Consider the following 19,183-nt stretch of genomic DNA (forward strand, 5'->3'; position numbering starts at 1 on the left):
TATTACTTATCTAATTAAAGAGAGGGGCACTTGAAATCATTAAGGCCACTGAAAGCAAGCATGTCTGTTTGGTTTACCATTAGAGAAAGAAACACCTTTTGCAAATTGACAATTAATAAAGTTAAGACAATCAGCGACCTTTTCCCTATTGTTCTTAGTAATTCTCTAATTGATTATTGTCTCAAATCTAGATGGAAAACAACTTGAGAGAAGGAAACGTAGTTGCTACTAGCATGGAAAAGTGCCACCAGCACAGCCAACTTGCCAGTCTGTCAATCGGGGACTTCTTCCATGACATTCTGGGATGTGGACTTATCTAACATGCACCTAAGAGCACATACTTTTAACCCAAATGCTGTCGGAAGAAACTGGTTATAGTTCATCTGTCCCAAGTCCCAACTTCTTTCTTTTGGGGCCTGTCTCAGCATAAAGGCTACGTTGAACAAATCACAAACAAGTGTTTTGGGCCAATAAGAACCCAAATGGGAGGGGGGAAGGGGGTGGTTGTTACTTTGAATCAAGAAAGAAAAATCTGAGCTGCTGGGCCAAGCCAGGGACCATTAAGGTCAATCTGCAAATGGGTTTTTGTATTGTATGTGGACAGACAAAGTGGGACCCGACAAACCGTACGCTGCCAGGGCGCCCAATCCAACAAAAACAATAGAAAAAGATGAAATTCATGTCAAAGGGCCCCATAGGCCATATGCCTCACGAGCTTTGTCAGATAATAATTGATCTTGACAAGTGTGTCCAATTCTATCAGATCAGAAGCTTCCTACTGCTGCCACGTAACCCCAACATCACGTCACCGAAGCATCTTCACCTTGGCCCCACTCTCGTTATTTTGCTTTGCTGCTCGTGGTGTACTGTATTATAGATCCAGATCTACCACGTTTTGCTTTTCACTGCTTGGGCTGATAAAAAACCTTTGCTGCTTCACTTTTTACTTCACTCAAGCAAGCACCATAGAAAGAAAAACCCACACAAAAAGCTCAGTGTTTTTGTGTTTTTTCTTTCATTCTCTCAAAAGTTGAAAACCCAGATTGAGATTGAAGCTAATTCATCAAAGGATGTAATGTAAGGTAGAGTTAAAGAGTGAGTCTTGGGGATGTTTCCAGGGGGGGAAATGGAGGAAATTTTGTTTGAAATGAAGCCAAGGAAAAGGGTTCCAATGAAGGTCTGGTTAACTGCTCAAAGTTCAATGGGTCTCCTCGTGGGTGGGAATCACACATCCTCCAGGTTTTGTACTCGCTAAATTTCTTTTCTTGCTTTGTGTTGGGTTCAATTTCTCTTGATTTCTCATTTTAGTTGATAAAAAACTACGATCTTTCTTTGATCAAAGATTGGATCTGTCTTGCTATTACTGGGTTCAAAAAGTGTTAAGACCATGGATTTTAAGACCTTGAAATTGATGATCTTTCATGGGTCTTTGGCGCGGCGTGTGCTTTTGCGCGCTTTCATGCTTGCTGCTGCTTTGTCAATTGTTCCTTTGCTGCAAATGATATCTGGGACCGATCCAGAAATGTTGCATACCCTTTCTACCTCAGCAGACTGTGCCCTTAGATCTGGTTTTTCAGGTCCATTTATATTTCCGGGCACTTTTTTGTTCTCGAAAATTTGGGGTTCATTTGGGCCGGTTCAATGTAAAGAAGATGGGAACTTGACAGCCAGTGTGGTTAGAGAGCTAATGGGAAAGCAAATGTTGAGTTATAATGCAAAAGCTCTCTGTGTCGGTGAAGGTTCAGTGTCAGCTGTTGTGGCATTGAGAGACTCGGGATTCTCCGATGTAACTGGGGTTTACAGGCACCCCTTTTTCTCTCTTAAGCAAAAGAAGTTTGTTTATGAGCTTGATTACGAGGACAATTCTTACGATTTTGTGTTATCGAGGGATCTAGATAAGGTTTCTGTCCCTGCGCTTCTTGTTCTTGAGATTGAGCGTGTTCTTAGGCCCGGTGGAATTGGGGCTATGCTTGTTGGTATTAGTGGATCAGACCCTACTAGCTTGATTAGGTCTGCTACCCCAGTTTCTTCACTACTGAAAGCATCCAGTGTTGTGCATGTTGATTATGTGAATGAGTTTACATTGGTTGTATTCAAGAAGAAACTTGAAAATACCACTTATTTTGAGCAGTATCGTCTTCCTGCGGATTGCCCATCTATAACAGACAACAAAGCTATATTGGATCACATGGAGCCTCTTGTGGAGGAGAAACCAATTGGGTTTGAAAAAAGTATTGCTTATTTGCCCAAGTTTGTTAATGTATCTTCTAAGCAACGTTTGGTCTATATTGATATTGGGGCAGGTGAGCATTTGAACTCCAATGTTACAAGTTGGTTCTTGCCTTCTTATCCTGTGGATCACAAAGCCTTCAATGCTTATTTCGTTGATCATGATACTTCGGTGATACTATCCTATGTCAAGAAGCCTGGTATCAACTTTGTTTATTACCCAGGCCTTGCTGGAAATAGAGCTACAGCCAGCTCAGGAAATAAGGCTTCCACAGATTCTGATAGTGTTGATGATTCAGATCCATTTGTTGAAGATGAAGGGTTTGACTTTCTTCTCTGGTTTAAAGATACAGTGCAATATGCAGACTTTGTGGTTCTGAAGATGAATGCAGGGGCGGTGGAGTTAAAACTTCTCTCGGATTTATTTGAGAGTGGAATCATATGCTTCATTGATGAGCTTTTTCTTCGCTGCTCAGACCATATGGACAGTGGAGGAGTGGTGAAGGGAGACTGCATGGACCTCTTTAAGGCCCTTAGAAGAACTGGTGTTTATGTCCATCAATGGTGGGGAGATTAGACCGCCATTGATATGGTGGACTCTTGTTTTAGATACTATCTTATTTGAGTCATGAGTTATCTATGTACTGCTCCTGCTTGCAGGTGCTATCACTGTTGTCTACTTTGTTACCGTTGTTGTAGTCGTCTTCCTCTTCTGGTATGTTGGGAGGAAACCAAGTTGCTTTTGTGGTTGGGCACTCTGCTAAATAAGCAACCACTATGATCTCTAGTTTGCTAAATAAAGTTCACAAATTATTGTGTGCTTAATTACTCTCTTTCTTTTAATTTTTATTTTTTGTTTTTGACATTCTATTAGGTATTCGTTGGATACCATTAAATCATTATTATGAGCTTTGTCACCAATTTTTGAAAGGCATGTATCATTCTCACTAGGGACGCCAGCACCGACACAATATGAATAAACGACGTAATACATGTACATGTGCATATTCTGACAAACCAGCCCTGGGTGCTCCGGTACAATGTAGTGCTAAAAAGTTCTTGGCAATTAGCACTGCTCCATTACTCATGGCTATATACTCTTTTCCATGGTGGAAACAGCCGCAGTAACATGGATGAAATATGGTCAGAGACCGCTCCATCTATGTAGAAACTGCACAGTCGTATTGTTTTAGACTGTGAATCGCTAAGATCTATGCTTGTTTTTCATGTCGGTGGTTTTGCACAGTTTCCCTGTAATATCTCAATCGGTTTCCAAAGCTGGAATGCCAGATTCAGTTTAATGCAGTAAGCCAGTGACGTAATGCGATCACCTTTCCCTGTTATATTTCAATTCAATCTGTTTCCACAGCTATGCGAGATTCTTTTTATTGCAGTGACGTGATGTGATACCACCAATAAGTTGAAGCTCAACCTCAAGACAATGCATGGCCGAAAAAACCAAAAGATGATCCAGGAATTGTAGTGACGTATTACCATCAATAATTTGAAGCTAAATCTCAGGAGCAGTGAAGGAAATTATTGTGTTCATATCGGTTGTTGAATGAAGAAGAACAGCCACTTGATGAATTGTTGCCCTTTTTCTCTTCAAGAATAGAAACAGCCTTAGCCCATTGGAACAAACTGGCGAAGCACATCCTTTCCGCTCTTGGTAAAAATTTAGTCGGTTTCCAACTGTTCATCCCGAAGAAATTAGGCAAAACAAAAAAGCTAGACACCCAAGATTAGTTGTTGCTTGTCTGGTGCATCACAACAGTCTTGCAACCTTACCTTTGGGAGTTTGGACTTCCATTTTACCGTACAGAAACATGATAATCCAAGGCAAGACGACTGCTGTCATAGACAAATAGCTGATCCTGCAGAATGATAAAAACTGAGACTGCTGTGCATATCCAGACTAGAGTCATGAAATTCAGGGCTGGATGACTATCGTTAAGATTGGTTTTAGCAGGTTCCATATAAATGAGAAGGCTAGTATGTAACCTGAAATGAACCGAGTAAATTCTTCTTTCACATCCAAAAAAAGTAAATAAATTTGAACATGAAAGAAATTTTGGGTTCTTCCACAAGACCAAATTGGAAAATGAGAATCAAACTTATTACCATATAGCATTCAAACATGCAAGCAAAATGGCATCCATATTAGTGTGAAATTTCAGCAATTCATTCATACCATGTAGCATATTGATTACAACTTCCTGTTTGATTATTAGAAAGGCCTGACATGTAAAACAAAGGAGATGGGGACAAAGAGGCAAATTAAAAGTGATAAGACAAAAGAAAGTGGATAAAGAAAAGAAAGGCAACAACAAGCTTTACTATACAGAAAGATAGTTATAATAACATGTTCTCTGCTCATTCATCAGGGCCGTTGTTCACCTTTATCTCCAAAAGCCTCTCAACTGGCTGCCTACAAATTGGGCACCGATTAGTCTGGCATCTCAAAACCTTTGCACAGGAGCTACACATGCACTGCAAAATGAACAAAAAGAACTTGCATCAGCAACCAGCAATAAGAGTATAGTATTTTCTTTACTCCATTTCTCTGTCTTCTTTATGGAGGAAGATGAAGAGACATTAATGGTTTTGAAATTGAAAATTGGTCAAATGACCATTTATGTGAAACCCACCAGCATAATAGCATTTCTGTAACAACCAGGTAATTTTGACCATTGTGCAAGAAAACAAGGAATAACTAATTGGTGCACCAGTTGAGTCTCACCCTTATTTTCTGACCTATTCAGTCAATATTGCAAACGACCAAAGAAAGGAAAAAAGAAATGAAGAGAAAAGAAGCGGCTGTTTTTACCATGTGCCTGCAGGGAAGAACAGTTGTGTCCCGAGGCTCTGAGAGGCAAATAACGCATTCTTTTCCAGGATCATTTGCATCAACATCATTATCAACTGAATTTCCAATCCCATATATTGCTTGCAGCTCATACCTCATACCATTCACCCAGAGAATCTGTTTCACTACTCTTGCGTGGTATTCACCCTTCTCCTTCTCAAACACCGCCTGAGTTATCTGAGAATTCATGGCTCCTGACACTTGGTTTCCATCTGACCCATTCTGGTTGACAGGCAATGCCTCTGCTTTCACAGCCAGATGATAGAAATCCACCTCATCCACTTTTTGTAATTCTGCCTCCTCAAACATAGAGAAATCAATCCCTGTTCCAGAGGGCTGTCTGAACTTCTGTCCAAGACCTTGTTCAAAATGCACAGTTACTGGTGGTAGAATACTTTCCTTCATTGGTGTCAGATTACAGTCTTCACCTTCTTTTGCAAAGAAAATAACAGTCATGCTGTTTTCAAAGCAAAGCAAACACTACATCTTGTTAAGAACTTATATCAGAGATACAACAGGATTCACATAAATACTGGCAACTCTACAATGAAGAGAAGCAACATATGAACTTCAGATAAGTTGCCACATGACCTCAAAGCATAAAATGCGTTCCACAAAGAAGAAAAAAAGGAGCTTCTGGAGAGAGACTACATATATTTGCTCCAATAATTAAGTATTTCTTTGTCATGATGCGAGAGAAATGAAAGTACCACAAATGATATCATTACACCAATGAATCAAAGCACAAAAATACCATAATATTAATAAATATGAAAGTGCATAGAAAAATGATGATATCAAATGTAATATAGTACATTATTTACAAGAAACTCAGACAGCTAAGTGCTTGCTATGCAACTGGTGTGGAACTTCAACCCATCAATTATTTTTCTTTTCTATAATCTTTTCTAAATCTCCTAAAATATAAAGCAATCTAAGCTCTCCATTCCATCATATTACTCTAATTGAGAAGTTTTGATATCGAGTTTCCTGACTAGGATGCAGAAATGTAAAGGATAACAAAATATCACCATCATTCTTGTCTTCATCACAATACCCTATTGACATTTTCTCTATCAAGGAAAAAATGTATATTATGGGGCTTGGACTCTAACACAGAGACAGTGGGAGAACTCAAAACACCTCTAATGAGGTGAAACACCATTTGGTGAGTTTTCTTCCTTGTTCATGTTGTCTTGGCATCTAGTTTAAAGTAGATCCAAATTTTGAATAACATAACAAAATCCCAGTTTTAATAACAGTCAAACCTCATATAAAAAAGGCAACCTTACATCCTCTATAGCCAATAAACTACAAAACACTACTTAAAGTGATCCCCCCAAAAAATCCCAACAATCTTTCATGCATTCCAAATAATCTCTGTTCTTAAAATGGCTTGCCAAACCTTTATTCCTCTAAAATTGCATATCTCTCCAACTGTAGTACACTTATCCATCTAATTTGACATAATTTACATCTCAAGCTCTCCAAAAAAAAAAAAAGGAAAAAGAAGCATTTAACAATAATCACATTAATTCTGACCAAACCCAAGATTCAAGAGTAAAATATAATCAAAAGCAACATATATCAAAAGCTACAACCATTTAATTCTAATCAATAACAAAATTTGAAAATTTAACCAAAAAGATAGAATTTTTATACCTTCCAGCAACAGTAGCATCAAACGTGAAAGAAACCAAGAACTTCCCAGGATTCTCCTCATCAGCTTCCAATTTCAAAGTTTCCTTCTTTAAATTAACGTCATTCCTTATAGTAACCGCCTTTTGATGCTCTATATACGGCACCGGGTGCGATGGCATCATCGGATCACAAGCATACCTACTCCAATTGGCGGGCTCCATGTGGGGCCCAACTCGATGATGATGATCGTACGGAGCAGGAAGCGGCACCGGCATCGGCGGCTGAGGCGGATAGTAACCTGGATACTGGTAATAATGGGGTGGGTTCGTGTTCGGATATTGGGGCGGGTAAGGCGTGGCGGCTGCGAAGACGTAACGGTTGGTGGGGATTTCAGGTTGCGGTTGTGCTGGAGGAGGTGGCTGTGGCGGTGGAGGGTGGTTTCTCCGGCCGCTGGTCCTTCGCCGGCCATTTACTCCGCTACTTCCGATGTTCCCCATGGAAACTTTGCCGTTGTTGGATATAAAAGGAAAAAAAATTGGAAATTTTTGGAAATGTTTACAAAGTAAGGATTTTTACAACAAAGTTTGATTCAATTTCATATAAACATTTCTGGGTTTTCCCTTTTTTGCCTAAAACACTAAATCAAAAATTGAAAGAAAAGTTGGTTGGGAGCGGAAGGAGAAGAGAAGGAAAACAAAAAAAGGGTCTGTCTTTTGTTCTGTATTTCGTTTCGTTTCTCTGCCAAAGACAGAGATGGGAAACGAAGAGAGACGGAAGAGAAGGGAAAGATATAGAGAATCCTTGGACGGGTGTAATGGGCTTGCGTAAAGCTCCACCCAAAACACCATGGATGGAGAGAGAGACTACGCTAAAGTGAACCGCTTTTTTTTTTTTTTTTCACATTGTTTTGTTTTTTTGTTGTTTATTTTTTTATTTATTTTATTCGTATTATTGTCCAAAGTTCGTACTTTCATGACAAAAATACCCTAAGTTTGGTGGGTTTCAGATTGTGCTCCCATGCAGTACACGTACCAGATTAATTGTCTGTTGATTACAATTCCCTTCTTCTGAGATTGATCTTGGTAGACAATTGGGCATCACCTCACCTCACTAGAGTTGGAATTGGAGGCATTGCTGTTAAAACCATTTGCTTATGAATGACTTTTTAATAAAAACAGATTCTTAAATTCAATTTATTGGTGATTGCAGGAACCTTCTCAAGAGGGTCGACTCAAAGTTAATATTATCTTCAGGGAAGCTAATAGCAAAGTAGATGCACTGGCTAGAACAGATGTTGCTTTAGAATTTGAGTTTAACTTGTACCATGATGAACTAGCTTTTGTTTCTTTAGTACTTTGTACCAAGATGTGGGAGTTTTGTAACTGTCTCTGTTTTAGTTAAAGCAAATCCTTATTTAACCAAAAAATAGAAGTACTCTAAGAAATAAAAACTTTTACTCTGTTCACTTTTTTAGGTTTTGTACTGGTTCAGTTCTGTCTACTTGGAGCAATTCTCTGAGAGTGTAGAGGTTATTCAATCATTCAAATATGGACAAATTGGAGAACAAAGTCAAAAAAGAGTAAATATCTCATGAAAGGAAGATTTTCTAAATGAGTTTGAGAAGCAAGAAAATGATCAAAAATAAAAGAAAGGGTAAGGGTGGCCCAATAAGTTCAAGGCCTAAAATGAAATATTTAAATAAGATTTTTTTTATTGAAATTAAAAAAATTATTAAAATTTTATTTTTTTAGCCTTTTGAGATGCAAAATTTTTAATTAAATTTTTATAATAAAGTTCTTCTAATATTTTTTTTTCAATTGATAATATAACCAATCCATTTAATCTTTCTTGAGACATTGTTGATTTTAAATAAGATTTTATTAATTTTAGTTTTGAAAAACTTCTTTCTCTTGAAGCAACACTTACTAGAATTGTTAACATTATTCTAAAAGCAATATATGCATTTGGAAAAGAATCGAGTCTTTTTATATGATTAAGTATGTCAATTGGACTGTTTTCGTCTTGTATAATTTCTTTTAAAATTTTTAACTCTAAAAATAAATCTAAATCATTAATATCAGAATAGTTGTTATATTTTAAGGAACATTCAATATTAAGGCAGTATTCTTTCAAACTATTATCATCTAATGACTTCAACTTTTTATCGCTAAATAAAAAACTAAAAATATTTTCATATATCTTAAATTGTTCAAATCTACTTTGAAGTGAAAAAATTACTTGATCTAAGATATACAAAAAGTAATAAATTATAAATGATTCTTCAAGAGATCTAGTTATTTCATTATCAACATTCTCATCAAATTGTTTTTTTCTATGAATAATACGTGTATCACGAAATTTAGATTCTATGTTCATTTCAGATGCAATTTCTTTTAAAAAAAAATCATAGCAGATGCAAATCCATTTTTTCTATATTTTTCAAAATAAGAAAAAAGACCTTTTAATTGTTCTATAGCAACATCAATACATATATCTTTTGATTGCAAATTTTTACTAACAGAGTTAACAGCAAACAATATATCATACCAAATAGTCATACCCAACAAAAACTCAAAATTTTCAAGCTCATATGTTGCTAAGCAATTAGCTTCACTTTTAGTTTTAGGATCTTCACTAACTTTACTAATTTCAATAAAGCATCTCTTATTTGTGGAACATAATTCTTATGTATTCTTTGGAGAAAAATTGAAATTAAAGAAAGAAAGAGCAAATGAGAAAGGAATATTTCAAAAGTAGATATTATACATTGAAAAACAATAATTGGTTTGATATATAGGAAAAAAATAGCTGTTGAAAATTATTAAATGCATTGATTGGAAATAAGAGAAATAAGTGAGAAAAACCTAGTTGTTGGAGATGATTAAATACATATGACTATTAGTTTATTGAAAATATGAGAATATAGTTGAAAATTAATAACATTTTAAAAATAAAGAAGTAATAGAAAATTAAAATTTATTAAGCACTTAATTAAAAAAATAAAAAATAAATAATTTTATTAATTATTTTTTACTTTTATATATTTTTTAATTTTTATATATTTTAAATATAATTAATTATATTATAATTATTATAAAATTATAAATTTTTTCTAAAATTGTGACCTCCCCAAATTAGGGGCCTAAAGCCCTTGCTTGGGTGGCTTCACCCTAGGGCCGCCCTTGCGAAAGGGTAAGGGACAAATCAAGGATATCGAGGGGCCAAAGGGATCAACTCTCAGCATCGGTCAATTGACAATTAAGAAACTGTGAAACCTTAATGATTTTATGTAATTTATTTCATTTTCAATAGTATGTTCTTGGATCAAATCACGAATCTAAGTCAGTCAAATAAAGTTGAAATTAGAGCAGTATTTTTGTTATATGACTTACACGTGTTCTCCACTACCCTTTCAACCTATCTTCATAACATGGCTCATTCCACAAATTGGAGACTACATACACCCATATAAAACTCCTGCAATTAAATATTAAGTATTGTTCTCATGGTTTGCTTTCTTCTTTCCTCATGTTCCTATTTTTCTTCATTTTTTTTTTTATAAATACAAGTAATATTTGACATCACAATCTTTTTGGGGCATGTCACCATTTCCCCTGCCTCAAGGTCATTCACAAACTGTGATGCCTTACACTAAAATATCAAAAATCAAATTAGTAATTGAATTCTCTGTATATGATGGCCCACCATATGTAATTTGATAACGACCCTAACGGGAAACGGATGATGCCAGAAAAAAGAGGGGGCTTAAAATAATCCCGTTTCTTGACTGTACAATTTTATTTTAGTCAGAGGCTGAGATGACCACCACATCATTACAGCGTTGAGACTTTCAGAGTCTGGCTGCTGCTGTGTGCTTTGGCCCCCTGAATGTGCCCAATCAAGGTCTCTGTCAAAATATTCATTTGTAAATTTCGACCATTAAAGTTCCTGTCGGTAGCCCACTTGTAGCTCAAAGATTCTTCAAATTCTAGTACTACTATTTTATAGCTTCAAAATCTTGTAATCCATTGCCTGGAAAATGGACTTAAAATATATGAAAATTTTATAATAAGGAGTTTCAAATTAGAATGAGTGTCAGATATGAATGTGAGATTAATACGAGTGTGGTTAATTTTTTTAATTTTTTTCAAATAATTAGAGAACAAATTTTTATGTTGGTACTGTCGAATATATATATCTAGTAGTTCAAGTGGAAGATTGATGGAGTTTTTAGAAAATCAAAATATGGATTTATATTATTTATTTTTTTTATATTTTATTAAAATTATATTAAGATAATTTAATTTTAATAACGAGATAATATTAATTCATAATATAATCTAATAATATTAGTTAGAATCTAATATTATATGCGGACTTAAGAATATAGATTCGTGTAAATAATCTTAAATTCTATAATTAGTGAGATTAGGAATTTGTATAGCTAACTCTCCTTTTCCGTCTATAATAATATTAAAATTTCCCTCATTGGAGGGTTGCATAGAAAAAGACAAAGAACATCTTAGTAAATTGAATTTTAATTGTTAATTTAGTCAGAATTATTTTTATTATTGGTTAATATTAATTTTACTGTCAAATATGAGTAATCAAATCATGTACCAAGATTCAATTATACTTTTGTGTTTTGAATTTTTATTATAATATATCATGAATTAATATAAATTTATTTTACAATAAATTGTATCAAACATAAAAATTCCAACAAATTGAAAAGTCGGAGTAATATAGGTTCTGTCCCTCGAGTTCCTCAGGCACAACGAAGTAGGGAATTGCTTGCCCTGAGAAGCTGAAAACTAACTTGCAGGATCAGGAAAGAACGGCCCAGGTTGGTAATTTTGCAACTGAACTTTGTCTCTGAGACTGATTTCTATGAATAAAGCAAGAAGCTGATAGAATTTGCAATCTTCCTCAAAGGGATGTTGAGCCTCATGACACCCTAACAGAAACTGCTTAAACATGGCAGTAAAACTCTGACATATGCCGTTGGATGTACAAGACATGGGAATTTGTAATAGCCTAAAATATGCTTCCACTCCAGCGTCTGCTCCCTTGCCTGTTAAGATCAACAACAATGAAAAAAAAAAGGGCCAAAAGTTTGTCTGCTTACTTTTGAATTCACTCAATGTTATAATTCTAGATTAGAGCAACAGCAATGCAATCGTTGTGGTCGCCTCTGGGCTCTGACATCTCAGAATCTGTTCTCCTTGCAATGTGAAAAGGGATTGGGCTACCCATTGGGATTGGCTTCTGTACCTAAGTATTGATTACAGGGGCAGGGCAATGCTATTCAAGCTAGTTTTTAGAGGTCGAAAGAGCACTGTCTGATCGCTCACAACCACAAAAACAATAGGGAAAGAGAGATTCCAAATTTCGAACTAAGCTTTTTGCATCAATAATTGATTAAACGCTGGAGATTGAGTGCATGACAAATACAATAATTAAATCAAAAGATGATGAACATTTTTATAATGTAAGTGAAACAGAGCATCAGACCGCTGGCACCCAAAATTTTACCTGTTTAGCATGTCTTAATCTGGAATATATATTTACAGGCAGCGAATCTTTTTCTTGTGACTAATTTTTGTTTTGCCTTTGGGCCTTTGGTTCTTCCAGCCTAGTGACAAAATACAATTCTCACTTTCTTTTCTCTGCCCTCTATTTATTTTCAAACGGATGAATGTGAATTAAACTACGTATAAACCCCCAAATTTGCTGATGGTTAGAGTTTTTGCTTAAAAAAAATTTAATATTTTCAAATTTTTATATTTTTATTTTAAATTAAATAAATTTTTATAATTAATAATTAATTATTTATCATTAATCAAATCATCACTTATCATATATCATATAATCATTTTATCTTATCACATTAATATATTAATGTTACATTATCATTTATTATAATATTTTTAATAATTGAAGTCAAGTTGGATTCAACAATTGCTTAAATAAGCACAAAACTTGAATTCACACTTTAGGGACTAGAGTGACCATGCATAACTCATGTTTGACATTTCCTCCCGCCCATTTTCCTTTTCAGAAAATAAATAAAGCTGTCATGTCTCCCTTACCTTACCTCGATATGGCTTGATTAATTTGGGTTGCGTCTGGGCAGGATATTTTAGACTTATACCGGGTTTGCTACGAAATATTATTATAATAAAATGTTTATTTAATTTAATTTTCAAATATATTATAAAAATATTATTTTAATATAATAATAATAATTTTATTTTAAAGTGGTTTAAATGAGGGAACGTAGATAAATCAAATCTAAACTTGGTTTAATTTTTAAAAGTGTAAATTGAACTTCACTCATGAACACTTGCAATAAAATGGTAAAAGATATATATATATATATATATATGATAAAATTAAAAAAAATTCTCTCAAAATTATTTTTTGTTTCAAAATGATGTTTTTGATCCCTTAACTATTTTGATTGTTAATACTTTTAGTCAATGTTAAAAAACTTTATATTCAATATCACATAAATATTTTAAAATACAAATGTTCTCTTAAATAAAAATTTGCTTATGTTCTTTTCCAAAATTTAATAAATTTCATTTTAATATTTAATAAGATTCAATATTTGATAGAAAAAAAAACTTAAAACTTAATAAAATTCTAAAATGAGATTTGTAAACACTGTAATTTGTTTCACTTTGATATTTAATAAAATTTAATATTTAAAAAAAATAAATCTTTTGATATAAAATAATTAAATCAAATTCTTTTTAAATCATCTTAAACCTTAGTCTCAACGAACAAATTCTGAGTAAAATTTTTTTAACAAAATTAATAATCAAGAATAAAAAATAAATCTCTTGACCGAACACCATCAAATTTAAAATATCCATAATTAAACAAAAGATTTACTTTTAATACAGTCTTTTCAATGAAAAAAAATATCAAACTATTGAAGAAATAGAAAGTTTGATAACAATGAATTTTACCTAAAAAAAAAAGTTTATGATTTTGAAGGCAGATATAACTTCAAATTTTCAATCCTTCAAATCAAAATTTTTTAGTGTTTTTTTCTGATTAAGACTTTTGAAAGAACAATAAGTAATTTTTTTAAAAAAAGAATATGCTTAAATTTAAAAAAATATATAAGAGGTATTTATGTTTTAAAATATTTATATAGTATTAGGTCTAATTTTTTTAACAGTTAGATTAACAATGTTAACAATTCAAGAATGAAAAGCACCCTGTTTTCCCATTAATTGAATTAGCATGGCTTCCAAAATCCCAATAATAATTGGGTTCTGGAATAGTATATGGTTTTGGGTATTCTCAACTTTGTCAAGTCTATATTGGCGGGTTGATGCAGATGGTCATTTTTCTTGTTTCAATCTTGTGAAATCGAGTTATGTCATGTGTATGAAATGAATATTAAATGTCTAATTTCATATGGTTTTATAGAAGTTAGTGTAATCTCTGACCCAAATGACTCCACGAACTTCATATTGTTTCTTGTCTGTTATTGTTCAACCAATTATATTGGAAAAAAAATAGAATTAGTAGTAATTTTTTAGAATTGCTTATAAATTTGTCCTGGAGAAGCACTCCAAAGTCCTCGTTTTAAAAGTCAAAATCCATAGGCATAAAGCTTGTGTTCTCATTCCTCTTTCCTTTTTAGCTGATACTTGTGTTCCCAAAATCCAAAGCCTTAATGTACTTGAGTAGTTGCATACCTGTAGAGTTTCCTCCTCGTAGCTGATTACCTTTCCAAGTAACATAAACATCTTACTTCTGGAATTGAGCTTTTCTGGGGGGGGGGGGGCAAAGTTCAAGGGTTCATCTTTCTTCTGGAATTGAGCTTTTCTGGGGGAGGCAAAGTTCAAGGTTTCCCAGGCAGGCCAAAGACATGAAGTTAACTTCCTGTTTCTCAAATTGTTTTTCTTCTGCATCAGAAACCGCCATCGATAGAGGAGGACCGGGTAAAATGTTGGGTGTTTTTATCTCTTTCTTGTACCTTTGACTATGTTGTTTTGATGCAAACAGGTTAAGAGGTTTTGGTGTTGGAGATTGAATTTTTTTTCTTCTGTATTCAACATTAGTTTTCTTCTTTCTGCATATACAGAAGCCGAAGAAGAAAATGATCAGAATTTTACTGTCTTCTCTTATAGTGAGCTGAAAGCTGCCACTCATGGATTCTCTGCTTCAAACAAGATCGGAGAAGGTGCCTTTGGCTCTGTCTACAAGGTTACTTCTTTGCCTTGAACAAAACACTCTGGTTAATTTTCTTAAAATGCTGATGTGAGTACTGGGTCCTTGTAGGGCTTGCTTAGAAATGGTATTGTCGTGGCTGTAAAAATGCTTTCAGTTGAACTTGAATCGATGCGTGGGGAAAGAGAGTTTGTATCTGAAATAATTACACTTTCCAATCTTAAACATGAAAACCTTGTTACACTTAAGGGGTGCTGCGTGGATGGAGCTAACAGATTCTTGGTTTACAATTACATGGAAAATAATAGCCTGGCGCAGATCTTACTAGGTAAACTTGTTTATTAGTCTGATATTCTGATCAGTTTCATCCCATATATGAATAATTGATTTGATAAGATGACATTTGATGTATTAAACAACGTAGAATGCCCAGAATTCATCAGACAGTGAACAAATCAATGGATTTCTGTTAGACAATTTTGGTTGCTATGTTCTTGATTAATAGGTGGAGAGCAAAACAGAATCAAACTTGGTTGGGAACCAAGGCGAGCTATATCATTGGGAGTTGCTCGAGGGCTTGCCTATCTACACGAGGAAGCTAAGCCACACATCGTGCACAGAGATATTAAGGCTAGCAACATACTTCTGGATCAGAATTTGATACCAAAAGTTTCAGATTTCGGACTTTCAAGAATTCTAAGAGATAATGTTACTCACATTAGTACTCATGTCGCGGGCACATTGTAAGTGAAAATTGCTGGTTTCTTCCCATAAAATTGATAAATCTCTCTTATGTGGTTGGATATTTATGCTCCTTGAAGTACCGTGGCTAATGGGATTTCTTGCAATCGCAAATGAGATAGAGGCTATCTTGCTCCAGAGTATGCCATCAGCGGACGTTTGACACGAAAAACAGATGTTTATAGTTTTGGGGTACTACTTTTGGAAATTATCAGCGGGCAGACTGTTGTCAATTATGATTTAGAGCATGGTGAACGTTACTTGGTTCAGAAGGTAATGTTATTGGAAGTAACCGGTGAATCCAGCATTGATGCACGAAACCTAGAGCTTTCGTTCATTTTCAGAGAATAACTTTACTGACATGTTGACTTTATGTGTGTAAACGATCAGGCATGGGAACTCTACAGGGCTAACAGCATTCTGCAATTGGTAGATCCTATAGTAGGTATGAACTACCCTGAAGAAGAAGCGGTTCGGTTCATCAAGGTGGGCCTCCTTTGCGTTCAAGAAACAGCCAAGCTCCGACCAGAAATGTCAAGAGCCGTGAGAATGTTGACTAATGACATCGACATCGAAGGAGTTCAAATTTCACAGCCTGGTCTTGTTTCTGATCTGATGAATATCAAGTTAGGACAGAAGACCACATTTCCGAGCATTTCCTCTAAAGCCTCAAGCATGGAAAGCTCGCGCAGCCCCCCTAGTTCATATTCTTGACTTGCTGGCTCTTGTTCGTTTGGGGTTGTGGAGAACCGTCGTTTTTTCTTTGTTCCTGTAGGGAAACTACTGATTGTTTGGTATACTATTTAAACAGTTCCAATACAGTTCTGACGATATTGTACAAAGAAAAGAAATAGAAATATACCCGTTTCCACACCATATACAAAGAAGGCGTATTGTAGTTTCTTAGTTTGAATTCTTCAGTAGTTACAGCTTTCTTGTGCCTATTCCTATATAATTACCTTGCTAATTTTGTGATATAATTAACTACCAGATTCTCAACCAGCAAAGATACCACAAATGAATTTTGTAAAACCAGGGAGCTTATTAAGTCAGTGGATATTCCTGTGCAAGATTGTGACTCGTTTAGTCATTTTCATACCTTAGAAATGAGGAACAGAAACTGCAGCCCAGGCATCAGATTTCTCCCTCCCGAAGCGTAAGATGAGAAAAGAACCAGTCAGAAGCCAAAAAGAAAGAACTAATCCAAGAGTTCTTGGAAGATCTTACCTGTGACCTTGGGTCCTGCAAAGTTTTCAGAGTTTATGACTAAAAAGCTTATTTTGTTATGGAAATCCCAACTTCTGTTAGACATTAGGTTGACCATAGATTGAAACACACCCTCCATCGTTAAGACAGCAGAATGCATGCATGGCTCCTCGCATGCCATCCACGAAGGCCACCGGACTCTTGATGGGCTTTGCAAATGGCATACAGGGAGCCAGGCATACAAAATGTGCATTTAACAGTTAATATATGCAAAGCATGATGATATGAATATGCAAATGAGTAGATGCATAAATATATGTTTATATATTGGGTACTTAAAAATGTTTCCTGTTACTCTTAAGGTCCAAAACCAAATGATGATGCTGCCTGCACAATGGTGACTATGACAGTGAAGAAGCATCACAGCTGGGAGGTTGATACTCAAGCATGAGTATACATACATATATATACTTGAGAGCAGCTAACAAAAAATGAAGAAAAGCTGTTAAGGTTAAGAAGATGCATTAGAGAAAGGAGGCAAGGAGTTATATATATACTGAAAAAAAAAGGAGTTATCTTGTCAACAGAAAGAGAAAAGAGGGAGATTTCTTGGATAAACTTCTAATCAGTCATAATTAAGTTGGCTTAAAGGTGACAATATGTGCTCCCGTACCTCCCTTTTTTTCCCTTTATTTTCCCTGGAAACATATCTTCCCCTGCTTTTGAGTTGGCAATTTGGCATGTAGCTAATACAAGCTCAAGGCGTCATTCCACCTGAAAGGCCACTTCTTTTCCTACTTTGGTCTCTAAACTTAGTGAAGGCAGTAGGTTTTTGTGTGACCTAGAAAGTGTAAGAAGGAAGCTGTAAGTTGGAGAGAAAGAAAGAGAGAAGAGATAGGCAAAATAGTGATACTGAGCCTTTCTTTGTTTGGTTTTTAGGATCCTTTTTTCCTCTTTTCTAGATCATAAAGCAAAGGTTCTTTGCACTTCTGAAACTGATTTGTCTGGAAGTGCTTGGACGACTTGGATTCCCATACCTATGCACCTGGTGTTGAAAGAACATCTCCCCCTCTCTCTCATGCCTCTAATGTACCTTTGTCCCATCTTCTCTTCTACAGCTTTCCCTTGCATTCCCTACCCATTACGTACACAGTGGGGCCAAAGGCCAAACAATAGTTTTGGAAGGAATTTGATCTTAACATCTCCAATTTGAGTCCATGGTTGATGAACCGAATTCCTCCAGCTGCTACTCTGCTAGCTGCTACTACGAATATATGCCAAAGAATAGCTACCATCTTCTAAGAGGTTTGGAAAAAAAAGCTTTCTCTTAGGATCACCTGAGAGTATCTTAGTGACATTTTTGCAAAAGGCTGCAAAATTTCCATTTTCCATTTCCCTAATTGAAGAAGAGAACAGTGTACGTAACAAAAGGGATGCACTAAACTGTTCTGTCTTGAAACTTGAAAGCAAGAAGTACTACTACATTTTTATCGTTTTTGGGGTTGGAAGGAACTGCAAGTGCGGGAATCCTTCTCTTTTTGTCAGAAGCCAGATCTATAGCACTTGGAAGAGTTGGCACGACCTTTCTGTTTGGATTGACATTGGACTCTCTCTTTTCTCAGATTATGCTCTCCCATCCTCTTTCCCTCGGACACCCTCTCCCCCCCCCCCCAATTATCTCCTCTCTCTCTCTTGGGAAATTCTTCAATTTAATTAACTAAACCGCTACTTAAACAAAGCATTAAAAAAGCTCTACAAAACCAGAAGAACAGAAGTAGAAAGCGAACGCAACAGCTAACGGAAGGATCTTGATCAGAGCTTTAGTCCTTCCCACTTGAAAGAAAAAGTGAAATAATTGATATCACTCTGAGAAATTAGTGATTGGAATATGAATAATAACCGTCGAAATGCATAGATTAAATGTTTTGATTCAGTGAAGCTAGCTAAAAATGCATATTATCCTGATATCTGTTTAGATGGTTGTAGCCATTCATTGTGACTGTGGGTATAGTGAATTCATTAGTATTGCTTCTCTTGTTCATGCTCCAAAAAGGGTGTATCCCATGGCAAAAACAGTTCAAAGAGAGGAAAAAAATGGCAGATTAGAAAGAAAGTGTTTGTTTAGGGGCTAATAAAACTCTTTCATATGCTGAAGTTACAATCATGAACTACATTCCTCAGTAAGATTACTAAAAAAGCTTATAGGAGATTATTATGATTAATGCCATAGCTAATCATATACACGCGGATGATAAACGGAAAAAACCCATAGGAGAAAGCAAGTACTGCAATTATTACTAAACGTTT

The 19,183-nt window shown here is 35.2% G+C and overlaps 3 protein-coding genes across 5 annotated transcripts; 2 read left to right on the top strand and 1 right to left on the bottom strand.

Moving 5' to 3' along the window:
- The first annotated feature begins 895 nt into the window (after nt 1–895).
- Nucleotides 896–3,054, top strand: LOC18597935 (uncharacterized). The gene is made up of 2 exons (XM_018121177.2): nt 896–1,239; nt 1,343–3,054. Exon 2 carries the CDS (start codon nt 1,388–1,390, stop codon nt 2,804–2,806), a length of 1,419 nt encoding a protein of 472 aa, XP_017976666.1. The 5' UTR covers nt 896–1,239; nt 1,343–1,387; the 3' UTR covers nt 2,807–3,054.
- Nucleotides 3,055–4,389: 1,335 nt separating this feature from the next.
- On the bottom strand, nt 4,390–7,639 carry LOC18597937 (putative E3 ubiquitin-protein ligase LUL2). The gene is made up of 3 exons (XM_018121181.2): nt 6,758–7,639; nt 5,057–5,552; nt 4,390–4,719 (listed from the first exon to the last, which is right to left on the bottom strand). Exons 1-3 carry the CDS (start codon nt 7,231–7,233, stop codon nt 4,603–4,605), a joined length of 1,089 nt encoding a protein of 362 aa, XP_017976670.2. The 5' UTR covers nt 7,234–7,639; the 3' UTR covers nt 4,390–4,602.
- A 6,649-nt stretch (nt 7,640–14,288) lies between these two features.
- LOC18597939 (putative serine/threonine-protein kinase) lies at nt 14,289–16,557 on the top strand. 3 transcript variants are annotated; one of them, XM_018121179.2, is made up of 6 exons: nt 14,289–14,700; nt 14,844–14,965; nt 15,041–15,257; nt 15,435–15,672; nt 15,793–15,943; nt 16,061–16,557. In XM_018121179.2, the coding sequence occupies exons 1-6, from the start codon at nt 14,628–14,630 to the stop codon at nt 16,382–16,384; spliced, it is 1,125 nt and encodes a 374-aa protein (XP_017976668.1). In that variant the 5' UTR covers nt 14,289–14,627; the 3' UTR covers nt 16,385–16,557. The 3 variants fall into 3 exon arrangements, with proteins under 3 accessions (XP_017976668.1, XP_007027314.2, XP_007027315.2); XM_007027252.3 differs by having other exon boundaries at nt 14,290–14,700; nt 15,052–15,257; XM_007027253.3 differs by having other exon boundaries at nt 14,290–14,700; nt 14,890–14,965; nt 15,052–15,257.
- The last annotated feature ends 2,626 nt before the right edge of the window (nt 16,558–19,183 follow it).

The sequence above is a fragment of the Theobroma cacao genome, chromosome 5, assembly GCF_053813885.1.
Source record: "Theobroma cacao isolate CCN51 chromosome 5, ASM5381388v1, whole genome shotgun sequence".
Taxonomy (NCBI): Eukaryota; Viridiplantae; Streptophyta; class Magnoliopsida; order Malvales; family Malvaceae; genus Theobroma; species Theobroma cacao.

Coding starts and splice junctions, on each gene's coding strand:
- LOC18597935 (XM_018121177.2), top strand. CDS start 1,388: ATGGATTTTAAGACCTTGAAATTGATGATCTTTCATGGGTCTTTGGCG.
- LOC18597937 (XM_018121181.2), bottom strand. CDS start 7,233: ATGGGGAACATCGGAAGTAGCGGAGTAAATGGCCGGCGAAGGACCAGC. Junction 5,553..6,757: donor GATGCTACTGTTGCTGGAAG/GTATAAAAATTC, acceptor CTTTGAAAACAG/CATGACTGTTATTTTCTTTG. Junction 4,720..5,056: donor TTCTTCCCTGCAGGCACATG/GTAAAAACAGCC, acceptor TTCATTTTGCAG/TGCATGTGTAGCTCCTGTGC.
- LOC18597939 (XM_018121179.2), top strand. CDS start 14,628: ATGAAGTTAACTTCCTGTTTCTCAAATTGTTTTTCTTCTGCATCAGAA. Junction 14,701..14,843: donor CATCGATAGAGGAGGACCGG/GTAAAATGTTGG, acceptor CTGCATATACAG/AAGCCGAAGAAGAAAATGAT. Junction 15,944..16,060: donor AACGTTACTTGGTTCAGAAG/GTAATGTTATTG, acceptor GTAAACGATCAG/GCATGGGAACTCTACAGGGC.